The following is a 24,151-nucleotide window of genomic DNA, read 5'->3' as shown; positions in this document are numbered from 1 at the left end:
GCCTTTCAAATTTTATTCTCAAATTACAAGTCTGTAATAGTTATACACTGTGTTGTAAGACAGTGCTCACTGTATGAAGCTATGGTGAAATGTTTAATCATGATTTATCAGACTGAAAAATTGTAATAGTAATTAACAGAGTACTTTGTTTCAACTCTGAAATTAAAAGGAAAGTGGATGTAAATAGATAAATATTTTTCATAGGTACTCTCACCATATATAATGATTTCACTGATATGCAATTTAATATCTGTACATTTCAGGCAAAGAATTCAGCAGGTCTAATAGGGTTTATACCTGAGAACTATATAGTGTTTGTTGATGAGAATAACAGTGCAGTACAACATGAAGATGTAGTAGACACTCAGTATACTGAGGGTATAATCAAATTTTATACATGTCGTAATCTAAACCCAACTAGCTCTTATATGATAAATGGTGTTTTGGACATTTATCTTTATTAATTACTAGTAAACATTGAAAGTTCCTGAGCTAAATATTAGCAAAATTTGGTGGCTCTATGGGTGACAGTTACTAGAATAATGAAAATTTAGTGCTTAAGCTGCACCCACCTTAGTGTCACATTCAAAAATTGACCTCCCTGCAGATGTAAGATAAAATTAAAATAAAACCCTTCTTTAAATACCCCTTCTAATTATGTACGCATATTGAGAACTAATTATGTTACCTGTATGTTAAACTTTAATTTTATAAGATTTGTATACCGATTCTTTGATATGCAATTGACTTAGTCTAACTCTGAAACAACAGTGACTTTGTTAGACTGGAATCATTATGAGATCTTGTATATAAATTTTGTGCATTGTCTTATCTATATGAACTGAATTATAAACAACATGTCAGAACCTGCCCAAAAAATCTTGTTCTCTTAATTAAGGCTTACTTCAGACAGATATGTATATTGCTGTTTTTAGCTCAACCAGTGCCGAAGGGTCTAAGGGTGAGTATAAGTATCAAGGGGATGCTCCGGCGCCGTTCGTCATGAGTCAACAATTGTCTTCTTCTCTCTGAAACTACTAAGCAGATTTACTTCAAATTTGGTCTGTAGGCATCCTTAGTGGACAGTCACACTTGGATTTTTGCTAATGTTCATTGCAATTGCCCCTTTTAGGGGTCGCAGAGCTAATAAATAGAAAAAACCTTTTTAAACATCTTCTTCTATAGACTAATTGTATGGATGATCACACAAACTTTGTCTGTAGCATGCTTGGGTAGTCTTTTATCAAGTTTGCTCATATTAATTTGATTGGCCCCTTTAAGGGGTCTCTGGGGCTAAAAATAGAAAAACCTTTAAACATCTTCTTCTACAGAACTAATTGATGGATGATCACCAAACTTTGTCCGTAGCATTCTTGGGTAGTGTTTTATCAAGTTTGCTCAAATGAATTTGATTGGCCCCTTTTAGGGGCCGCTAAAGCTAAAATTAGAAAAACCTTTAAACGTCTATTTCTACAGAACTTATTGATGGATGATCACCAAACTTTGTCTGTAGCATTCTTTGGTAGTCTTTTATCAAGTTTGCAAAAATTATTATGATTGGCCCCTTTTAGGGGTCCCTAGGGCTAAAAATAGAAAAACCTTTAAACATCTTCTCTTACAGAACTAATTGATGGATGATCACCAAACTTTGTTTGTAGCATTCTTAGGTAGTGTTTTATCAAGTTTGCTCATATAACTTTGATTGGCCCCTTTTAGGGACCGCTAAAGCTAAAAATAGAAATACCATTAAATGTCTATTTCTAGAGAACTACGTAATTTATGGATGATCACCAAACTTTGTCTGTAGCATTCTTGGGTAGTCTTTTATCAAGTTTGCTTATATTATTATGATTGGCCCCTTTTAGGGGTCTCTAGGGCTAAAAATAGAAAAACCTTCATTTTCTCCTACAGAAAAAATTGATGGATGATCACCAAACTTTGTTGGTAGCATTCTCAGGTAGTGTTTTATTAAGTTTTCTCATATTAATTTGATTAGCCCCTTTTAGGGACCACTAAAGCTAAAAATAGAAATACCTTTAAATGTCTATTTCTAGAGAACTAATTGATGGATGATCACCAAACTTTGTCTGTAGCATTCTTGGGTAGTCTTTTATCAAGTTTGCTAATATTATTTTGATTGGCCCCTTTTAGGGGCCGCAAAAGCTGAAAATAGAAATACCTTTAAATGTCTTTTTCTACAGAACTAATTGATGGATGATCACCAAACTTTGTCTGTAGCATTCTTGGGCAGTCTTTTATCAAGTTTGCTCTTATGAATTTGATTGGCCCCTTTTAGGGGCCGCTTAATCTAAAAATAGAAATACCTTTAAATGTCTATTTCTACAGAACTAATGGATGGATGATCACCAAACTTTGTCTGTAGCATTATTGGGTAGTCTTTTATCAAGTTTGCTCATATTAATTTGATAAGCCTCTTTTAGGGGCCTCGTAAATTAAAAATAGAAATACGTTTAAACATCTTCTCCTACTGAACTAATTAATGGATGATCACAAAACTTTGTCTGTAGCATTTTTGGGTAATCTTTTATCAATTTTTGCTCACATTAATTTGATTGGCCTCACTTAGGGGCCGCTAAAGCTAAAAGTACAAAAACCTTTAAACATCTTTTACTTCAGAACCAATTGATGGATGGTCACCAAACTTTGTCTGTAGCATTCTTGGGTACTCTTTTATCAAATTTGCTTATATAAATTTGATTGGCCCCTTTTAGGGGACCCTTAAGCTAAAAATAGAAAAAACCTTCGAACATCATTTCCTACTGAAATAATTGATAGATTATCACCAAACTTTGTAGCATTCTTAGGTAGTCTTTTATCAAGTTTGCTCATATTAATTTAATTAGCCCTGTTTAAGCTAAAGCTTAAATGCCCCAGGTCATGGCATTTCTTCAAATTGTTGTTTAAACATATTGTATGCTCAAATTTTATATTAGAATATATTGACATTTCAACACTGAACAGCAGTTGTGTCTGGTGAGCGACTCAGGGCTATCATGGCCCTCTTGGTTATGGGCATGTTTTCTGTAGATCCAAGGTTGTAATTCTTGAAAACGTTATATGCTTTCCACAAATATATATTAGGAATGATGATATCTTTGAATGATGTGTATACAAGGAACTGCCTCCTTTTCATGTAGATTTGAAATAAAAGTTTATCTGCTGACTTTTCATTGGTTGATTATGAGTCTAATCTTAAAATTGACCAATGATGAGTTGAGGTTTGACTTTTGAAAATGGTCACATAGGATAAGTTTTATAACCTTGGACCGTGTTCTTTAGGTGAAGCACATACTAGTATGGAGGAGCCAGAGATTAGCTCCCCTCCTCCCCCAATGACCCCTGTGACCCCTACTAGCCCTACTTCCATCCCTACAATAGAAGAACCTGAGGAGTGCAATTTCCCTCCACCTCCTCCAGACACACAGGAAGTGACATCATATTCATCAGGTGACATTGAAGTGCAGCAGACGACAAGTTCAATGGAGAATATGCATCTTCCTCTTGATGGTAATGTTTAGAAATTTCTTTCTTTGCATCATTGCTTTGACTTCCCTTGAATGTTGAGCCATCGTTTTCTCTTTTCATAAATAATGCATGTTTTGTTTTCTATTTACTTTTAACACTTAGATAAACTTGAGTTCGATTTCATGCATGTTTCTTTTAAAAACTTTGAAACTTTGGACTTTTTCAACTGTAACTTTTTTTGCAATGAAAAACCATGCATACAAACTTTGCTTGTATGATTTAGAGTGGTCTAGTGTCTTGTATGAACTCAAATTGTCATTTAGTTATCCTATCATTCAGGTGGCACAAATTTTTACCCAAAATATTGAATTGTCTGGGTCCAGTATTTCAAATTTCTTTCTATTGGTTAAGGGTTTTACATTGTTCAGTGTTAAAATGATTTCAACAGATGCCTGCTATGTTCGTGCATTATACGATTATGAAGGGACGTCACAGGAAGAACTATGTTTTGCTGAGGGCACAATTATCAGGATTATCCGAAAAGATGAAAATGGTATTGATGATGGATTCTGGGAAGGGGAGGTAAATGGTGTTGTTGGAGTATTTCCCTCCCTTGTTGTAGAAGAACTGTCGACTGCTGGAACAGCTCATGTAAGTATTTTTATGATTCATCTGATAAAGAATTTAAATTTTACAAGGGAGTTAAATGGAAGAGATAATTAGAAGAAATGTAATTTTGATTGTCCAAGGGAGATAATTGGAATGGTTAACAATATCAAAATACTTTTGATACAGGTAAAAATATAAAATAAATCATAACACAATTTCAGTTAAATACTAATTGTTTTGATAGAAAGAGGTCAATAACTAATAAAATTATACATGTATATCTATTGTATGTATGATTTTCTTCTGTCAAAATCTTGATAATATAAAATTGAAAATTTTGATATTACATTAATTTTTGTAATTTGTATAAATTTGTAGTTGTACATTTAGCAGTTCCTTTTGCTTTTTATGTTTCAATTATAGCATAATTATAATTTATTAGAATATTTCATCACTTCTTTATACTTGTGCTTTAACAATAAGACTTAATAGATTCAAATTCACTATTTATTATATTGAATATTTCCATTTATTTTATGTACATGTATAAACAGATTTTGTTATGATTATTTTCAATGTATTCTTCCATCAGCACTTGTATGATCTTTTTCATTGCATCTTGTTCGTAGATAACTTTATAAAGCTTCAAAATCACCATGATTTATAAGATGTATTATTGATCCTCTAGTATCTGGATGCTTATTAAATTGTAGATATATCAAAATTTGAAGTATAAATGATGAGTTGAATTATACACAATTTTGGATGGATAGAATACAGTGAATAATCATACTTATTAATGTAAAATCATGCATATTCATGTAAAATTACACATATTTATGTAAAATCATGCATATTCAAGTAAAATCATGCATATTCACGTAAAATCATGCATATTCATGTAAAGTTCTCTGCTGTGTACTAATTGAACCTTTATACTAATATTTCACAGGATTTCCCCTCCCCTCTGCAGTCCCCTCCAGACTACATGCCCCCACCCCCTGTCATGATCACTGCAGCAACACCAGAGTCAGAACATCCACCTCTGTCACCACTGACACCAACAACACCCATTGCAAACGGAACAGGTAAATTTTTGTCTATGTTGTGGGTAATGTTATAAACCCTTTCACCCAATCAGTTGTGTGTATTCTCCCACCAACACTAGTTTAATTTGTGTTTAAAGCTTGATATTTTTTTAAAAAGTAGATAAAATTATATTTTTTGTAGTAAATTATTTTATGATTAATGCTTCCTCCCCCTGTTATAGTTTCTTTTAAAATAATACAGCATGTCCATATAATAAAATTGTCAAATCAAGATTGTAATGTATTTAATTGTAGATTTTTATATTTGGCTAGTAAAGTGTAAATGTTTCTTCTAATAAGCAATATTCTTTCATTACCAAGAAAAGAGATAAAAAAAAACTGCATGAGAATGGATAGTATTTCAAAACTTTACAAAATAGATAATGATGATCTGAAATGTAAATAATTGATAGCATAGTGTCATTTTGTTAAAGGGCAATACTGGTGCAAAGGGGACACTCTTTGCAGTTTGGAGATATTCTATTGCCTAGTGTAAAAGGACAATGAGGTCATCTTACCCAGGCCCCACAAGGTCATTTAGGACAGGTTTAAAGGTCAAAATAATATATTACATGAATATAAGAATGAATTATTATTATTATGATGCATAATGATGAAGATGCTTTGATTATGTAGGCTGATAAGCCTGTCTGGCTGTATAGATATCTCACATTTACTTCCTGTGTATTTTATGCATTAAAAGGAATGTCAGCATGCAGCCTTAAAAAATTGGTATATAATTGTAAATGATATTTCTTTTCTTTCCCAGGTTGCACTTTCCTTTTCTTGCATTTGTCTTCATACCTTAGAACAAAACTGCAAAACAATGAAAGGAAATTTTTTTGGTATTCTTAATTGTCTGCATATGAGTCATGTTAGGAACACTTCAACAGTGTGTCTGCTGTAGAATCTGAGGGTCCCAGGTTCAAGTCTTAAAATTCCCTTTAAAATATCTAGCATTGCTTCATCTAGGTGAATTTTTTTGCCGGAGTGTTGAATTTTTGGTTTTTTAATGCTTTATGCTGTAAGATGAATCAAGAGATTGATATTTTTTATATGAGGTACTTGATGATCAAGTGCCAGAGCTTGGACACATTTTAATTGAAAGATCACTTTCAAATTATGTCATACTGATGTTAAGTGATCTCAACATAACCCCTAGCATGAAACAAGTTGGTTGAAAACACATTGCTTTATGTCATTTTTCCTCCATTTTAGATTTCAAATGATATGTGTGTAGAAAAAAAAGACAGTCAAGTGACTCTGTAAAATTTATCAATTCTGATCATATTTGTTTGGCCCCTTTTACTGGTATATCAAAACCTTACCTCCATTCTTAGAGCATAAAGCTTTTAGGACTTTTAAGCTATTTTTCCATCAGAAATTATTATTTTTTTAGTTGTTTAATTTTTTGTCTCCCCTACTCCACTTGTGCTTTCTACTTTTTGTTTCAGGAGAACTCTTTTATCTATCCTATTGCATTTCTGTGATGTATTTACATTTGTATATAGACAGATGAAATTTTTGTTTTTACAGCTTTTGCTTATGTATACTGTAAAATTGGTCTACTTTTGTATTTCACAATATCCTGTTATTTTGATCCCCCCACTGTTCCTCTGTCATGCTGTCCCTCCACAGACTGACACATCCGACTGACAAATCAGTGGTGTGTGGCAGCATCCATGTCTGTTGACAAAACAGTGGGGTGTGGGGACATCATTGGGCACATTTCTAGCTGAAATATACATACCGTCATCTCAGTGCAGTAATGAGTTAAGTCCTATTAAATTATATAAGGGGGCAGGGGACCTAAAAATGAAAAATTTTGTATTTCAGTGTGACCAGAAACACAATTCCAAATATTTCAAAATCTGTTTCACAGGCAGATAACCAGTTGCACAGCATTATTCAATGATATATGACATACATTGAAGAAAATAATAGTTTGCATGCATTGCTCCTTCAAAAAATGACTGACAGCAATTTATATTTACCCCCCACCCAGCCAAAATCACACCTAAAATATACCAATATGGGCAATCTTCATGAAGGTGCAGCATACTCCAGAATCCGCCTGATTCCTTTAAAAATATCAGTAACACGCAGTGCAAGCTATAGCATTTTCAGAAATGACAAATAAAGTGTCTGTCATACGTTTAGATTTTTCACAAAATTTATCTGAAATTTCTTACTTGTTTGGCGCCAACTGTCAAAGCTTGATTTTTAACTTTTTTACCTCCATTCGGAGAGTCAGAAATACATACAAAGCTACCAAAATGCTTAGTTTTGGGTAAAAACCCAAAAATATATCTCATTTCCTACACACAAACAAGAAAGAATTACAATGACAGAGAAATATCAGAAGTTATCAGTACCTTCAAAACACCATGTCTGAGTTATTAAAAAATTTGACCGGGGCCATCATACGAATATGTCCCCTGCCCCCTTAAGATTTTTTATGTGATCCGCATTAAAGCGTTTCCTTTTATTTTCTTAAAATATGGAGTATTTCGCATTAAACGTTAACTTCGAAAAGTGAATACTGCGGTTACTTTGTATTTAATCAAATATTTAAAAAAAGACCCTATTTCAGGGGAAGTAACTAGTACAATGACCATGCCTGTTATATGATTTACTTAATATCAAGTGCCAGGAACCTGTGAGATGGTTATTTTTCTGTATTCCACCTTCATTTAAATACCATAAAGTATTTTCAGAGTTTTTAAAGTCTTTTGGAAGGAGATTATAGCAAGAAAAACAATATTACAGCCACATTTAATGTCCCAAAATGAATTTTACAGGAAACCAGACCCCATTTATTCTGGCATACACCTGAAAGTGCAGTAAAGATACCACTGTTGACTTATATGACATTATATACATTTGTAACAATTAAAAGTGCTCAATTATGCATTATTATGTCAATTTGCACAATATAAAACTGTTAAATCTGGATAAATGTGCACATTCTGTGAAGTACAGTGTTTGCCAAAATTCAAAATTTTTATTACCTCCCTTGACTTTACAGTCTACTTAATAATAATAATAATAATAATAATAATAACTTTATTTACCGAAGGTAACACATTAAGACATATACAGATTGCAACATCTTATTTACAATGCGGCCTTCTAAAATAAAAAAAAATAAAATAAAAATAAATAAAAATAAAAAAAACACACACAAAAGAACACATATCAATCAAAGAAAATATAACATGTAAATGAAATGATTAAATGGTTATCACAATTTTAACATATATAAACACATATACTGAACATTCATACAATTCATTTTATTTATCATTAAACATAATACATTCATCAGTGCATCATTTTAATCAGCAATTTAAAAAGTAAAATTAACTTACAAAATTAACTTACTCTACATAACTTGATAAATCCTACCAGTCACTTCAAATTTTGACTAACAAATGTAGAAGGAATGTTTATGGGCACATTTGGGTCAATTCCAACACATTTTATAAATTTGAAAATTTCCTTAAGGGGGCAGGGGACCTAAAAATGAAAAATTTTGTATTTCAGTGTGACCAGAAACACAATTCCAAATATTTCAAAATCTGTTTCACAGGCAGATAACCAGTTGCACAGCATTATTCAATGATATATGACATACATTGAAGAAAATAATAGTTTGCATGCATTGCTCCTTCAAAAAATGACTGACAGCAATTTATATTTACCCCCACCCAGCCAAAATCACACCTAAAATATACCAATATGGGCAATCTTCATGAAGGTGCAGCATACTCCAGAATCCGCCCGATTCCTTTAAAAATATCAGTAACACGCAGTGCAAGCTATAGCATTTTCAGAAATGACAAATAAAGTGTCTGTCATACGTTTAGATTTTTCACAAAATTTATCTGAAATTTCTTACTTGTTTGGCGCCAACTGTCAAAGCTTGATTTTTAACTTTTATGTGTCCCCTGCCCCCTTAAGGATTTAACCTATTACTGCACTAAAGTGACAGTGGGCAACTTGGCAAGAATATCTTAGATTAGATTTTTTTAAGCCATTATTTTCATTGTTTCTGGATTATTTTATTTTTTCTAATTTCAATTCATAGATTTTCATTGATTTAAACCAGAAAAATTAATATGCCGTAACAAGACACTTTATAGATAGTACGGAATCAATTCTACAGTATACATTAGCATCATGACGTCATTTGCATGTTTGTGTTTCAGTGGATCACACGCCTCATCGTCGTACACATGTCCGTCAGCATTCTTACGGCAGAAGTAGAAAACTTGCCAAAGTTAATCAAACCTCATACGAGTCTGCCGTCTAGGTATTCATCTCACTCTAGTGTAACCTCGTACCCAAGTTTTTTTTTCTTTTTTGATAATAAACAGTTATAATTACGAGGGCCCGGAACTGAAATATTTAATGTGTTGATATTCATACATGCTTTGTGATATTTTTGGCATGGATTTTGGATAATTTTTCATCTACAAGTGACATATGATATGCTAGGATTGATGTAAAATTGATCAGATATTGCAAACTCAATGAGATTTAAATTATTTAAAGAATTTCAACTTTTTGGTATTAATCTTAGATTAGAATTAAGCCTATGTGTGTTAAATATATCACAAAGTGTACATCATAACAACTGTCATCCTTAAACTAATCTTTACATTTAGTAAAGGAAAGTTAATGGACAAAGACATTATTATAACAAGCTTTTCTCCATGAAAATATTTGATTGTCATAGAATTATTTAAAAAAAATTCAATGCTGTGTTCTTTTGGCACTTTCTTAACGTTACTCTTTTGACATATACAGTGGTTGCTAAATTGTAGCTAAAAATGGAAACCAGTCTGAAACCAGTCTTGAAATACAATACTACCATTGGTTGATTTAAAAATTAGGATACAGATTAACCAATCAGAGGCTGCAGGTGCGTGAGACTGGTTTCCAGTGATTTAACATGCAAATTTTTTCAAAAAGAAAAGCATTATTTTTAATTGTTAAGAGTAATCAATTTCATCTAATAAACTTTTTCACGTATAGTGCATTTTGCATGTACATGTATTGTAGCATTTTAACTGTTAACAGTTTGGAAACTAACACTCAGATATTAGTGTAGTTCTAATTTAAATTGTGATATTGTTAAAAAGTAACACAATTTCACAATCTTGTTTTTTCCTGGCAATAAGGATGTAGTAAAAAAGCAATACATTCTTGTCCACAATCACTGAGAAGGTAAATTAGGCATTGTCAGAAATCTATGGTACAGTGAAAGTTGAGAAAACCGGACGGCTTTCGGACAGAGGGTTTTGTCCGGTTTTCTCAGCGGTCCGGTATTCTCAATGTCCCCTTCAGCTGTTCAAGATCATATAAACTGAGCAATGACTTTCAAAGGATGCTGAACGTATATTTGAATTTTCATGATTATGAGTATGTATATTGCTAAATAAAGAAATGAATATGTTTTAATTGTTTTTGTCCCATTTTTGCATATAGATACAATAAAATTTTGGATTTAAACGAACAGCAGTTACCTCATAACGATAAAGTCCGATTACACCCGCATATGTTGGGTAACGGATAATGATTTAACGAACATACATGTAGTTTAATTTGTTTATAATAATTCCCCAATTGTAAATATTGCCTATACCATATTTGTCAGATAAAGATTTTTAAAGTAGGTCTCGGCAAAGTTTCACTGTTTTTAATTAATTTAAATTTGTCACTTATAGACAGCTCTCATCAACTGATTTTAACTTATCAATTCCTCGTGCATTTTGGCATTTATATAAAACGGTAACAAATATACCTTAGAATAAACCAAACTGTGAAATGAGACATAATTAACAAATCAGACAATCATTGTTCCGTTACCGCTCAGTTAGCGTATTAGACACAACCAATTGATAAGTACACAAGGTAATTCACACCTTCGTCGTCTGGTATTGTCAGGGTAATTGTCTATATAAATGACTTTGTAGTCCCCTATCAACCGTCCGATATTCGGTTTTTACAGATTCCGGTATTGTCAATGTTTAAAACAATAGTTTAAAGAAGGGAAAATTGGGGACTGAATTATTCGTCCGGTATTTAGAGAGTTCCGATTTTCTCAGCGTCCGGTTTTCTCAAATTTCACTGTATACATTTATTAATAACCACATTTACAAACCCAAATCAAAAAACTTTCATCAACTAATCAATTACTTGTTATAGCTTAACATGTTTAGTTTGTTATTAACAAATATTTGTCTTAATCATATGATCTTTTCATTGGAACTAATTTTCTTAAAAAACAACAATTATTTCAAAATGTTTGTTTTCTTACAATATTTCAGCCGCTAATGTTTCATTAAAACGTAGAAAACGGTATGATAAAAAGATTCCTTTTTGCCTAACAATGTTGCTGTGCTTGCATGATGGTTACTAATGACTATTATGACTAACTCTGTCCCTCACGGACATGTCGAGGGTTGACTGCAAAACTGCAGTAACTTAAATAAAATAAAGCAGGACTTACAACAGTTTTGCTATCAACCCTCAATTTGTGTAACTGACATGCTATGCTTTGAATTTGAAATAACCCATTTTTTAACACTCCAACATCTTCAGAGGTGCCGTATAGAGTTGTCCGTGTCCGTCACTCTGGCTTTCTGTTTACTGACAAAACAGTAGAATGTGGGGGCATTGGTTTCCTATGAACTAATTTCTAGTTCTGTCCAGCAATTTTAAGGCATTCAGACAGCAAAAATGTTTAATGCATGCTCTAAGCTTGGCTCTATAATAGCAAATTGGGTAGAAAAAAGTTCTGTGATGGTATAAAATTACTTAGTTTTGATTAAACGTTCAATGTTTTCTTCAGATAAATCATCAAAATCAGGGTTTTCATTTCATTATAAATATTGTGGCGATCCATAACATCTGAGTTGAAATGCTGCTGAAATTGGTTATATTTTTAGCCTGTATATTAAAATATCACTCACTTAACCCATGGCCAAATTGGTTGTTTTTTCTTGGCACATGTGTTGACTCAGATAAAAATGAAAACCCTTCAAATATATAGACAGCCTCTTTTTAAAACTGATCTATAATTCAGCTGTAATTTCAGCTTAGAAAAGGTGATATGGTTTATGGTTTCAGGTTTCTCTGTTTGCTGCTTTGCAACTTCATTATTTGTCCTGTGAATGAGATACATATATGTCATGAATCTCTTTCTCTTCTAAGCAATCAGTCAAGTTTTGTTGCAGTTTTCTATGGAGTGCTTTGATACTTTTTAATGATCTTATAAGTACTGTGGTATTTTGTGTACAAAATTTAACATTTAGTTTTAAGTAATTAAAGAAAATGTGGTTTTTGTAATATAATTAATTATACAATTGGATAGAAATGCTGTAGTGATAATTGTTACATTAAAGATATAAAGACATCTGCACATAAAACACATGTTTCTTATTTATAATTATCTTAATTATAATGTGATACTTTGTTACAAAAGTTATTTAGAAAAATGTGCTTATTTAAAGTCATAATAGGTAATAAATTAACAATAGTTACTGTAAATGTTCTGCATCATTCTAAGGGTTCTGTTACAACACCCACTTTTTTGCTTTCATTAAAAAATATAATATTGACATGCTTTCTAAGTATTTAACTTAAATAATAAGTTATGTTTTTATTATGATTTCTCTTAACAGTTACAATTTATCTAAATAGAGATTTTTTTGTCATTTTAAGCAGTTAATATTCACAACATTAATTTAAATGTGTACCAGAATATTCCATTTGAAAGGCGTTATTTTTACCATTTAAAAATATGCAAATAATGGAAATAATACAGGCTATTGTAAAAAACCATTTAATTAGCATATTATAATAATATTTATAAACAGTATTTTTCACTTCTATCTGAAATGATTTGTTTTTCTGGGCTTCATAACCTCTATCCTTAGCCTTAACTATTTTATTTGTTATAATGGTAAAGAATGAAAAGTTTGTATTTGAAATGTTTACATTTAAATTTTGTTAATTGTTTGTTACATGAGCTTAACTATGATAACTGTGACAGAAAGTAAATTTAATGACAGTATAATGATCAATTGAATATATTTTAAAACATTAATTGTATTTATAATTTTATTTCAGTTCATGCACAAACAGAAGAAAATGAATCTACATCTCTTGAGCAGGTAAGTTTAAACTGTTCTTCAAAAAGTGCAAGTTGTGAATTAACAAGGCAAAAGTTGAGCACAAATGATTGACAAACTAATACTTTAACAGACATGTTAATAAGTAGCTTAGTTTGATGAATATCTTGACAAAGCTTTTGGTTAGTGTTTTAACTATGAAGATGTAATATATATATGTCAAGGTTTCAATATCTTGCTATGTTTATTGGATTCAAACCTCTCTTGGCAATATCCAATATCTTTCTTGATTGTTTATGGAAGGTCAATGGTTCTACCCCAAGTACCCAGTCGAATCAAATACAAATGTGTGGGGCGTCCGTGGCCGAGTGATTAAGGTCATTGACTTCAAATCACTTGCCTCTCACCGCTGTTGGTTCAAATACCAACAGGGACTTTGGATTCTTTCATGTGAGGAAGCTGTCCAGCTAGCTAACAGAACATTGATGGTTCTACTCAAGTGCCTGTTTGTGCCTGAAATAATGCACAGAATGGCACCTGAGGTCTTCCTCCACCAGTAAAGCTGAAATTTCCCCAGATAACCTATACTTTGTCGGTGTGACATAAAACCAAATCAAACAAACAAATAAATTATAACTGTGTAGGTTCTCTTGACATCTTCCTAAATTCGATTTGGTTAAATTTTCTGTCTTTCTTGTTGAAAAGCCTATTTTAAATTGATATTGCTATGGATAGAGTTTAGACTTTGCCTCAGTGTGTGCTGCTTTGAATGTCAATATTTCTTGATTTAAAATATTATCATATATTCAAAAATTATAATCTTAATAATGAAAGGGACCTATAAAAAGATAGGAGTTACCAAGTAACCAGCATTTTCAAGAATTTTTAAAAAAGGACAAACGTGTTTAGAGAGATACTTGTCTGAGGTTGTAAAAATACTGCACTAATCTCAATCTCAGAAGTCAAGTATTTGATTGGTCAGAAACTGCCACAGAATATATATTGACCAATGAAGTTTAAATCCTGAGATTTGAGACCGAACTCAGAGAAAAGTTTTTTAATCTCGCAGCCGGTGTCTATGTCTTTGTATCAATTTTTTTTTTTTTTTGAAAACTTGTCAACAACTACTGACAGAAACAAGATTTTACAATCTCTGAATTAAAAAATAACTTAGAGTTTATCAGTGAAAATAGCTTTATCTGCTTTCTTGGATGTTTTAATGTGTTAACAATGTATTTGAATGTCACAATGAATTTTAATGTGTGAACAATGTATTTTGTATGTGTTAACATTTTATTTGTAGATATTAATGTATTTGTATGTGTTAAAGCATTTGTATGTGTTATCATTTTATTTGTATGTGTTAATGTATTTGTATGTGTTAACAATGTTTTTGTATGTATTAACATTGAATTTGTATGTGTTGAAAGTGTATTTGTATGTGTTAACAGTGTATTTGTATGTGTTAACAGGTGTTAACAGTGTATTTGTGTGTGTTAACAATGTATTTTTATGTATTTACAAAGTATTTGTATATGTTAACAATGTATTTGTATGTATTTACAATGTTATGAATGTGTTTACATGGTTGAATTTGTATGTGTTAAAAGTGTATTTGTATGTGTTTACATTTAATTTGTATGTTTTAACAGTGTATTTGTATGTGCATGTTAACCTTGTATTTGTGTGTGTGTGTTAACAATGAATTTGTATGTGTTAACCTTGTATTTGTATGTTTTAACAGTGTATTTGTATGTGTAAACATTAAATTTGTATGTTTTAACAGTGTATTTGTATGTGTTAACCTTGTATTTGTATGTGTTAACCTTGTATTTATATGTATTAACATTGTATTTGTATGTGTTAACAGTTTATTAGTATGTGTTAACATTGAATTTGTATTTCTTAACAATGTTTTTGTTTATGTGATAACATTGTATTTGTTTGTATTAATGTACTTGTATTTGTTAACACTGTGTATTAACAATATAATTGTGCATCTCTCTCTAACTGACTACAGTGTGCTGACAGTGAACAGGAATCTATAGTGTAATAATTTGTACAGGTATGATACAACTGATGTTGTAAACAATGCATGTGATTGGATGTATATAGTGTGTAACATTATATGATAAGATACAGTGGTTATATCCTTCCATGTAGTAAAACAACCTTTTATTAGTAGCTAGATCATACTTTAATTTATACAGACAAAATTATTTATTGGTCCAACACAAGTTTTATTTCATATTGATAATTTTAAGGTCTTATATTTTCACTGTTATTTCACTGGTGTATTCATAGAAGGGCTATAATAAAAGATAAAAAAAATATCCTTTCCACACAGTATTATATTAATATGTTTAATTTATATTTATAAATTATATTTGCATGTGAACAATTTTATAGTTAAAGCTGGGATCAATTATTTATTTATATGTTGTTTTAGTTGTTATGTGCACAAACCCTTTTTGGCATGTAAAACCCCATTTTGGTGAAACACGTTTGATTTATAGATTTAGCTTAAATTATTTTGGTCATTACAACACTTCAAGTGATCTTTTTTCAAATCTTTATTATATATTAGTGTATATATGGGTGAGTGGGTGAAGATCACTTGCCCCTCATCCATGTTGATAGAAATCACTGATTGTGGATACTTTCATATGGTAAGCTTACCAAACATAGGATTTTCTACTCGAGTACCCACTCATGCCTGAAAAAATGCACAGAGGGCACCGAGTCCTGCCTTATTTGAGCCATGTCACGACAAAACCAATGTTATGCATTTGCGACCAGCATGGATCCAGACCTGCAGCCTGCGCATCTGCCCAGTCTGATCAGGATCCATGCTGTTCGCTATCAGTTTCTCTACTTGTAATAGGGTTTGTAAGCGAACAGCATGGATCCAGAACAGACTGTGCGGATGTGCAGGCTGGTCTGGATCCATGCTGGTCACAAACGCATTACGTTGGTTTTGTCGTTATGCAGCTCATTTGTAAAGCTGGCATGACACCATATGACAATTGCTGTGTGTGGTGACTCAAAGCAGCATGCCTCCAGATTTAAAGTATGGCCATGAAACAATTGGTGCAAATATTCAATAATTAAGATTAAAATAGCTTAGCATAGTGAGTCAGCAATTTATTTTGAAATGTTTATTTTGAATTATCGAATTTTAAAAAAAAGACCATAATATGCTCGATTTAAAACAATTAACAATATCAAATTAAAGCAGATTTTATTTTTTCAAATAAATACTTATATCTTTTCTGTTACATCACAAAACATTGCCAAGCAAGTCAATATGATCAATTAGATGGTGTAGAAGTTCATATATAATACAGCTTACATTCTGTATGCTTCTGTCCTCATCTAAATGGAGTTTTTAAATTAAACCTATGATAAGAAATATTTTTTCTCATTTGATAAAGATATAATTTGTTGATATAGATATAATTTAACATATGTGGGAAGTCTTCGGTCTCATTTGATATGATACATGTAGCTCTAACTTAACACAAAAATTGACAGACAATGAAAACACCCAAATACATTCTACCTATATGAATCTTTTTCAGCACCGTAAGAAAGTGAGATTTGGGAAGAAAAATTACTACAATGGTTACCATGGCAACCGTTACAACAGTGAAGCATTCTACAATCAACATGACATGATTGTCGATGAATACGACTCTAGATTTGATGATGACGCAGAGGAATCCTTTGTCTGACATGTCTGTTTCCATGGAAATATTCTCAACAAATTTATAAATATAAAAATAGCTGTGATCCAAAGAGCAAACCATCATGACACAGTGAAATGTGTGCAATGTGAGAAGTCCCCATTTTAATGCTAGGTTTCATAATTTTATGCACTATTTCAAAGTATTTACTCTTTAAATATTTGAAGACGTGTTTAGGAAACCAACTAAGGAAACCAGATAAAAGTTATTCCTAATATTATTGCCAAGCTGTTGTTGCAGAGGAAAAATTATCAGTGTGGTTTTTAGTCACTTTTGAGGCATTCTTGGTATAAATATACTCATTTATATTTCGAGTGTTGACTGCAAAACTGAAGTAACTTACATGAAATTATGAAATAAAGAAGACCTTAGCTTATAACAGTCTTGCGGTCAACCCTTAAAAATGTTAATGTCTGAGGTAGCATTAAGTTGGTTTAACACTGATATTTGGGACAGTTTTAATTACTTAGATGTAAATTTTTAGTTTGGACATAAAAGTCATTTCTTACATGTAGATTCTTTTTAGAATACTTGAGTCCTTAGATTTATTCTTAGACAATCATTTTAGATCATCTGGGGCTTTTTGACAGTGTTTGATTTTAGTGTTTAGTCATTGTTTACCTTATCAAGCTTTACCAGGTATCTTTTAATGCGAGGCATAATATATTAATGGTGACCAAGGTTTATGTTTATGAGGGACCATAATATTACAGGTTTGATTGATTGATAATTTTGTGATCAAAATGTATATTGCCTAAGTTAAATTAGTGACCAAATTTATATTGCATAAGTTAAATTAGTGACCAAATGTATATATAAGTTGGGTTAATGACCAAAATGTATATTGCATAAGTTAAATTAGTGACCAAATTTATATTGCATAATGTAATGCATAAATTTTTAACATGTTATTTTTGCCCAATTAAGGGTTAAGTTTTGTGTTAGTGTTAAGGAACAGGGCTCATTGTAGAAATAAGTCATAGGAAAGAAAATAGCTGATGTAACTTATAAGATGTAAGATTAAGTTACTCTCAACCATGATTATGAAAAATCATTTAAAATAATATGGACATTAGTTTTTCATTTGGCAAAAAGCATTTCCATGATAGGTAAAACCAAGTTTTTTATTTGATTGTAAGTTACTCTTGCACTTAATGTTTATACACGTAGTTTCTCAAATATTCTATTTGAAATATCATTGCCCCCCTTGAATATGAGCTTTTATTATCTGTTTGGAAGAAATCCATTGGCTTTAAATGATAATTGTTGATGCTGGGGAATCATATTTTTGCAACTTAAGGTTCTCAGAAATATCAATGATTGGTTATAATATATGATGAAATGAGATAGCATATGAAATGAGATAACAATTTATGAAAATATGATAACATTTTAAATTTGTTATCATATGAATGAGATAGCTATGAAATAAGATATCATATGAAGTGAGATAGCTAGTGAAATGAGATAATGTATGAAATGAGATAGTGTTTGAAATGAGATAACATAATTATTTATGATGAAATGAAATTGCTATGAAATAAGATGACATATAACATAAGATAGCATATGAAATGAGATAGCTATGAAATGAGTTAGCATATGAAATGAGTTAGCTATGAATGAGTTAGCATATGAAATGAGTTAGCTATGAAATGAGTTAGCATATGAAATGAGATAGCTATGAAATGAGTTAGCATATGAAATGAGATAGCTATGAAATGTGTTAGCAAATTAAATGAGATAACTATGAAATGAGTTAGCATATGAAATGAGATAGATAATGAAATGAGTTAGCATATGAAATGAGATAGCTATGAAATGAGATAGCTATGAAATGAGTTAGCCTATGAAATGAGATAGCTATGAAATGAGATAGTTGTGAACTAAGATAGCATGTACGTAAAAGTATCCTATCTTAAAAAGTGATTGAGTGAAATAAGCATACAGATTAGGTCAAATATAAATTTCATTGACTTTTCAAATTTTATTTAACCATGGAGATATTCTTAAATACATTTACTGATGTTGATATTGTAACTAGCAGGAACATAAAGAATGCTGGAAACAAAAAAATAACAGACTTTGCCACCAGTGTAGAGCAAGGCCAACTTTCACATTCATACAATCATGATCTGGTTTAATACTGCTATGTGATTAATTAGTGACATTTTGATATCAAAATCCCTAAACCTATTAGTCTGATCTGACAGTTTCAAAGTCAAGTCTATAACTCAAGTCAAGTTATCAATGTTAAGGTTAAAGCAATCAAATTTTAAGCTTTTTATATAATATTATGTCTTGCTTTGTAAAACCATTAAGCTATTTAGCTTGTTGTTGTTGTTTTGTTGTATTTATTTATTTTACAATATAGATCTTACTATAGTGACAACTATGAATGTAAATAGTTCATGAGACTCAAAATCAGTGTATTTATAGTTTTAGTGTAAATTGTACATGTATAATTGTGTATTCATAGCGCTGTGGTCAGTTATATGACCATAAAATGAATAGATTTCATTTTTTATTGTAATTATATATTATATAGTTATATGTGTATATACATGTATAATATGTGTGCTGATGTGTTGAAGATATATATACTGCACTGAATAAGGGATTTGCATTAGTATTAATCCATTACCAATGTATAATATTTACTGCATTTGATGTCATGACTGCCAAAAACCATTAATTCTGATCCAGCTTTGTCAAATTATCATTTACTGTAAAACATGTTGTGAATTCAACATAACAACATGTTGTGAATTCAACATAACATTGTTTTGTGAATTCAACATAACATTATGTTGTAAATTTAACATAACAAAATGTTCTGTGTTCAATACCACATGTTGTGAATTAAACATAATATTTTGTGAGTTCAACATAACAACATGTTGTGAATTAAACATAACAATATGTTGTGAATTCTAAATACCAACATGTGAATTCAACAGAATTCTTTCATGACACTGTTGATTCTCATGTCATTTCATCTAAGGTTAAATTGACTTTCTAGGTGTCAAGGTCAAACATTTTGTATCTCCCATTTGTCATGGTATTATTTCAAAACACACTTTATTGAAGTGTACAATAATGATAGGAAGTATGTCAAACCAAAGAAAATAAATATTTAAGTAACAAAGTAGTTTGATAAACAGTGGTTGTCATTTAAACTGGATTATTTAAACTTTATGGTTTTTAATTCTTGAGAAATTGTGTGCTATTTAAATTGCTTTAGCTGAAGAGGTATAATTTTATGAACCTCTTCTCTACAGGACATTATTGTTAAGAAGTTGAAAATCACTTGAGAAGGATTTCTAAATCTAGAAACATCTTGTGCTTTTATTATTATATCAAATACTGTATAATATATACTTACTAAATTTAAATTTAATACAGGTATTGACCTTAAAAGTTGGAAATATGAAATAGATTGACCTCACACTATAATTTTTATAATTCATCTAAATAGGTGGTAAAATAAGTAGTCTAATATACATGTATTGTAGGTAACTATAGTAATAATCATAGTTTTTAATTAGGTTATAGAACAGTTGTTTAGGAAAGTGCTAATCAAATAGTCTAGATGATATTTCTTATGGTCATTATTTCAATAAAAAAGCTAGTCTATTGGTCCTGAATGGATCTGTGTCTGTTTTGGTTACTTGTTCTTTCCTTACTTAATTGACTGTAATTATAAATTCAGTGTTATTATTTGTATACTATATGTATTTTAGAGTATAAAGCTATATCTTAAGAATTATTTCTATAAAATTTAGAAAAGGATAGATTTATGTTGTTTCCACAAATATTGTTGTTGATTCTTGAACAAGTTCAACATAGAATGTTTCTGTAGCACACTTGCAAAATGTGCATAAACAGAATAAAACTTTATGGAATATGATATATTGCTGCTATTTTAATTAGGTTTTAAACCATCTAGCAATAATTTTTTTTGGACTGGCCATTCTGACTCAGATGGAAATAAACTTACAAACTTCTTCAGTAAATAATCGGGGTTATGCAGATGGGGCCTCAAAAAATATCTTCAAATCAGGCATTTTGAAATTATTGTTTTTCAAAATGGAACCGAACATTTTTTTGAGATATAGCTTTTTACACTTTAAATAAGTTTTGTGCTAAAATCTCAACCATGTAATCATGCCATACGAATCTCTAGTCATTACATATAAGTGTGCCCTACAAAAAAATTAATAAATCAGAAAATATTAATTCATGTAATCCAAAAGGAAATTTTTAGTACGTTTTGGCCAACAAAAGATTTACAAGTAATTCATTTTAATTTTAAAACTTTTTATAATTTTAAGTCTTCTTGTACTTGTGTCCTGGTTTTTAAGTCAAACATTTGTTAACAAATCGGGTTATCAAAGTTCAGTTCCAAAGTTACGATTGAAGTTGAAATGACTGGCAGTCACTAGTTCCTGAAATGTTACACTCCGGGTTGACCTGAGGTCTTCCTCCGACAGTTCAGCTGGAGGGTTTTCCAAACCGTCACATCACTTAAGCATACACATCACTAAAACAGGTTTTCATACAAAATTTTTTTATTATTTCTGATGGATAAACACTTTAGTTTCACACTTGGTCAAAAAACATTCTATTACATTGTAAAATGTATCACATAAAAATTTATTTTTTGTTTGTGATCATGTACCAAAGGGTGGTCTGTTGGTATAGGTTCATGTTTATTCACACAAGGTAATCATTATCATTTTATACTGCCACAAGTTACTCACATTGTCAAATATTCATATAAACTTTTCTTCTTTATAAAAGGCTGAAATCATGCCATAAAGGGAAGAAATAAATTGAAAAAATCATATTGCATGTTTCTAGCTGAATGCGCACAGCTTTGACTTCATGTACAGTGGTGTTAATTGTTATATAATCATAAAATATGCTAAATCAGTAGAATTGGTATACCATTATAATATAATGTTATCTATGCATAGATTTTAAATCATTCCACATTATTCAACTGTAGAAACGAAGAATTATATTCCTGTTTTGTTTATTATTTCAAAGTTTGTCTATGTTTAAATTTTTACCAATTATGATATAATTATGAATTTTTTGTTTGTCTTCAAGATCTGTTAATGTTTTAGTTTTATAATGTACAGTTTTATGTTTGTTTTGTAAACTGTTTTTATATGTTGTAGAAACTCATAAAATTTTATCATAAAAAACATAGATGTTATATAAACACAAGCATTTTCTTTTAAGTGTGATATTATTTTAAGATTTGTTTTTAAGTCTGTAAAATTATTGTAATATAAATTATTATGTAATAGGTTGATACTCATAAGAAAAATGTTAAAAGATTTAAACAGCTCAAAAAGGGGCGGCAAAGGAGGGGGGGGGGGATAACTAATCGACAGTCTATGATCTTCAACATAGGAGGGACTGTAAACAGCTCAAAATTAGTGATGTAGGGGGGACTGTAAACCGCTTAAAAGGTGTTACCTAGAAGCCATCTTAGCTGTTTAAAACATTTAAATTTTTTCTTATTAGCATCTAACTGCCTTAGTCTTTGACCTTCTTTTTAGGCATACATAGTATTAACATTTTAATGGATGTTTAAATAAACACAAATGAGGTCAGTTTTTGCAAAATAGACCTTCAGAAATTTTCAAATTCACTCATTCTCATTGGATGAAAAAAGTAGGACAAAGACAAAGTGAAATATAAGTTAATATATGAAAATGTAATGTAGTTATTGTAATGTGTTTTACATGTAATCTAAGATCTGAAAATGTAATGTAAAAAAATATGTGCTTGAAACCCAGTTCTTACAAAATTAGGCACAGATTTTTGCATTGCCATATATTATTTGATTTAAGTTGAAAAGTCCTCTCCATATTATTTAAGATATGGTGTGTCTTAAGGTTTTAGAAATATTAAAATGACAATTAATTTTGGAAAAGTAGAGTATGGAAATAACCAAAACATCAGAAATTCTGTATAATTCCTTTGATTGAAATATTGAAGAAAATTAAGGAGTAAAATCTTTAGCTTGTAGCATACTTGCTCCATGCCACCAGTGCAGTTTAAAATCAGCTAGGACATCCATCATGTCTATGCCCTTTCGTTATTGTCTGTGTTGTTCACTATTCAGTTAGTACATCTTTTGAAATTTCCCCCCAAAATGATGAATGGATCTGTCTAGATGGGCAAGTTCGTTTAAGATAATGTGGGCAAATAAAAGCAAACATTATCCTCATAGTGTAGAAAAGGATACCATGTGGAAAAATAATGTTCAGACATTGTATAGCAAGTGTTTTACTTACTATTTAATAAATTTAATATATATGACTGACCTATAAAAGGTATAAAGGTTGTAATATGGAGTCCAAGTTTGGCGTTTGAATCTGCAGTGTTTTGCTCTATTATTAAAAAGGTTGAACTTTTCAAAGAAATATTTTGTGTAATAAACAGTATCTTTCACTACTAATTATACAGAATGCATATAAATGATATAACCATTCATTTTATGTTATATTGAAACATAGTTGTTTTAAATATATAACCAGACTTGAAATTGTTTCATAAACTTACATGACTGTGTTTTGTTGAGTTTTAATGTGTTAAATCTTAACCTATTCTTGAAGATAATGTAACACTTATAAGTATTGTAGATCTGGTTTTAATGTGTTCATTAGATTTTATAAATCATTTATTGATCATAGAAGTTTTTTTGTTTGTGTGTGAAATCTTTTATTAAAATCATTAGGAGCTTCTTATATAAATTACGTTTTTATTTATGCAATATTTGATTGATATTCACTGTTATACAAGTTTTTGTGTGTGACACATGAAATGGGGTTGGGTTCAGTTTTAAATAGATGAATTATGCTGTCATAATTTACGATATGAGATAACAGTGAGCAGTAGATTAAGACAGACAATCTCTAATTTATAATAATAAAACAAAATTATTTTTGCACTTCATTGCTATAGTTTTATTTGATATATTTAATATGCATTGTTGAATTATTTGAGGATTCTCTGTTGTATGAAGATACAAAAATAATATTCCCGAGTTTTAATTAGCTGT

General features: G+C 30.6%; 1 protein-coding gene across 1 annotated transcript; it reads left to right on the top strand.

Annotated features, from left to right (window-relative positions):
- Positions 1-263: 263 nt before the first annotated feature.
- LOC132742276 (F-BAR and double SH3 domains protein 1-like) lies at positions 264-21,267 on the top strand (the record flags this gene model as incomplete). The annotated part of the gene is given in 6 exon segments (XM_060730633.1): positions 264-378; positions 3,301-3,528; positions 3,935-4,137; positions 5,048-5,183; positions 13,323-13,366; positions 16,906-21,267. Coding segments are annotated over 6 exon segments (879 nt in total), but the record flags the coding sequence as incomplete, so codon positions are not given.
- Positions 21,268-24,151: the final 2,884 nt, after the last annotated feature.

The sequence above is a fragment of the Ruditapes philippinarum genome, unplaced genomic scaffold (genome assembly GCF_026571515.1).
Source record: "Ruditapes philippinarum isolate M1 unplaced genomic scaffold, ASM2657151v2 ctg13727_1_1_1_1, whole genome shotgun sequence".
NCBI classification, from domain to species: domain Eukaryota; kingdom Metazoa; phylum Mollusca; class Bivalvia; order Venerida; family Veneridae; genus Ruditapes; species Ruditapes philippinarum.
Note: the sequence above shows the minus strand (reverse complement) of the source record. Positions and strands in the feature narration are given on the sequence as shown.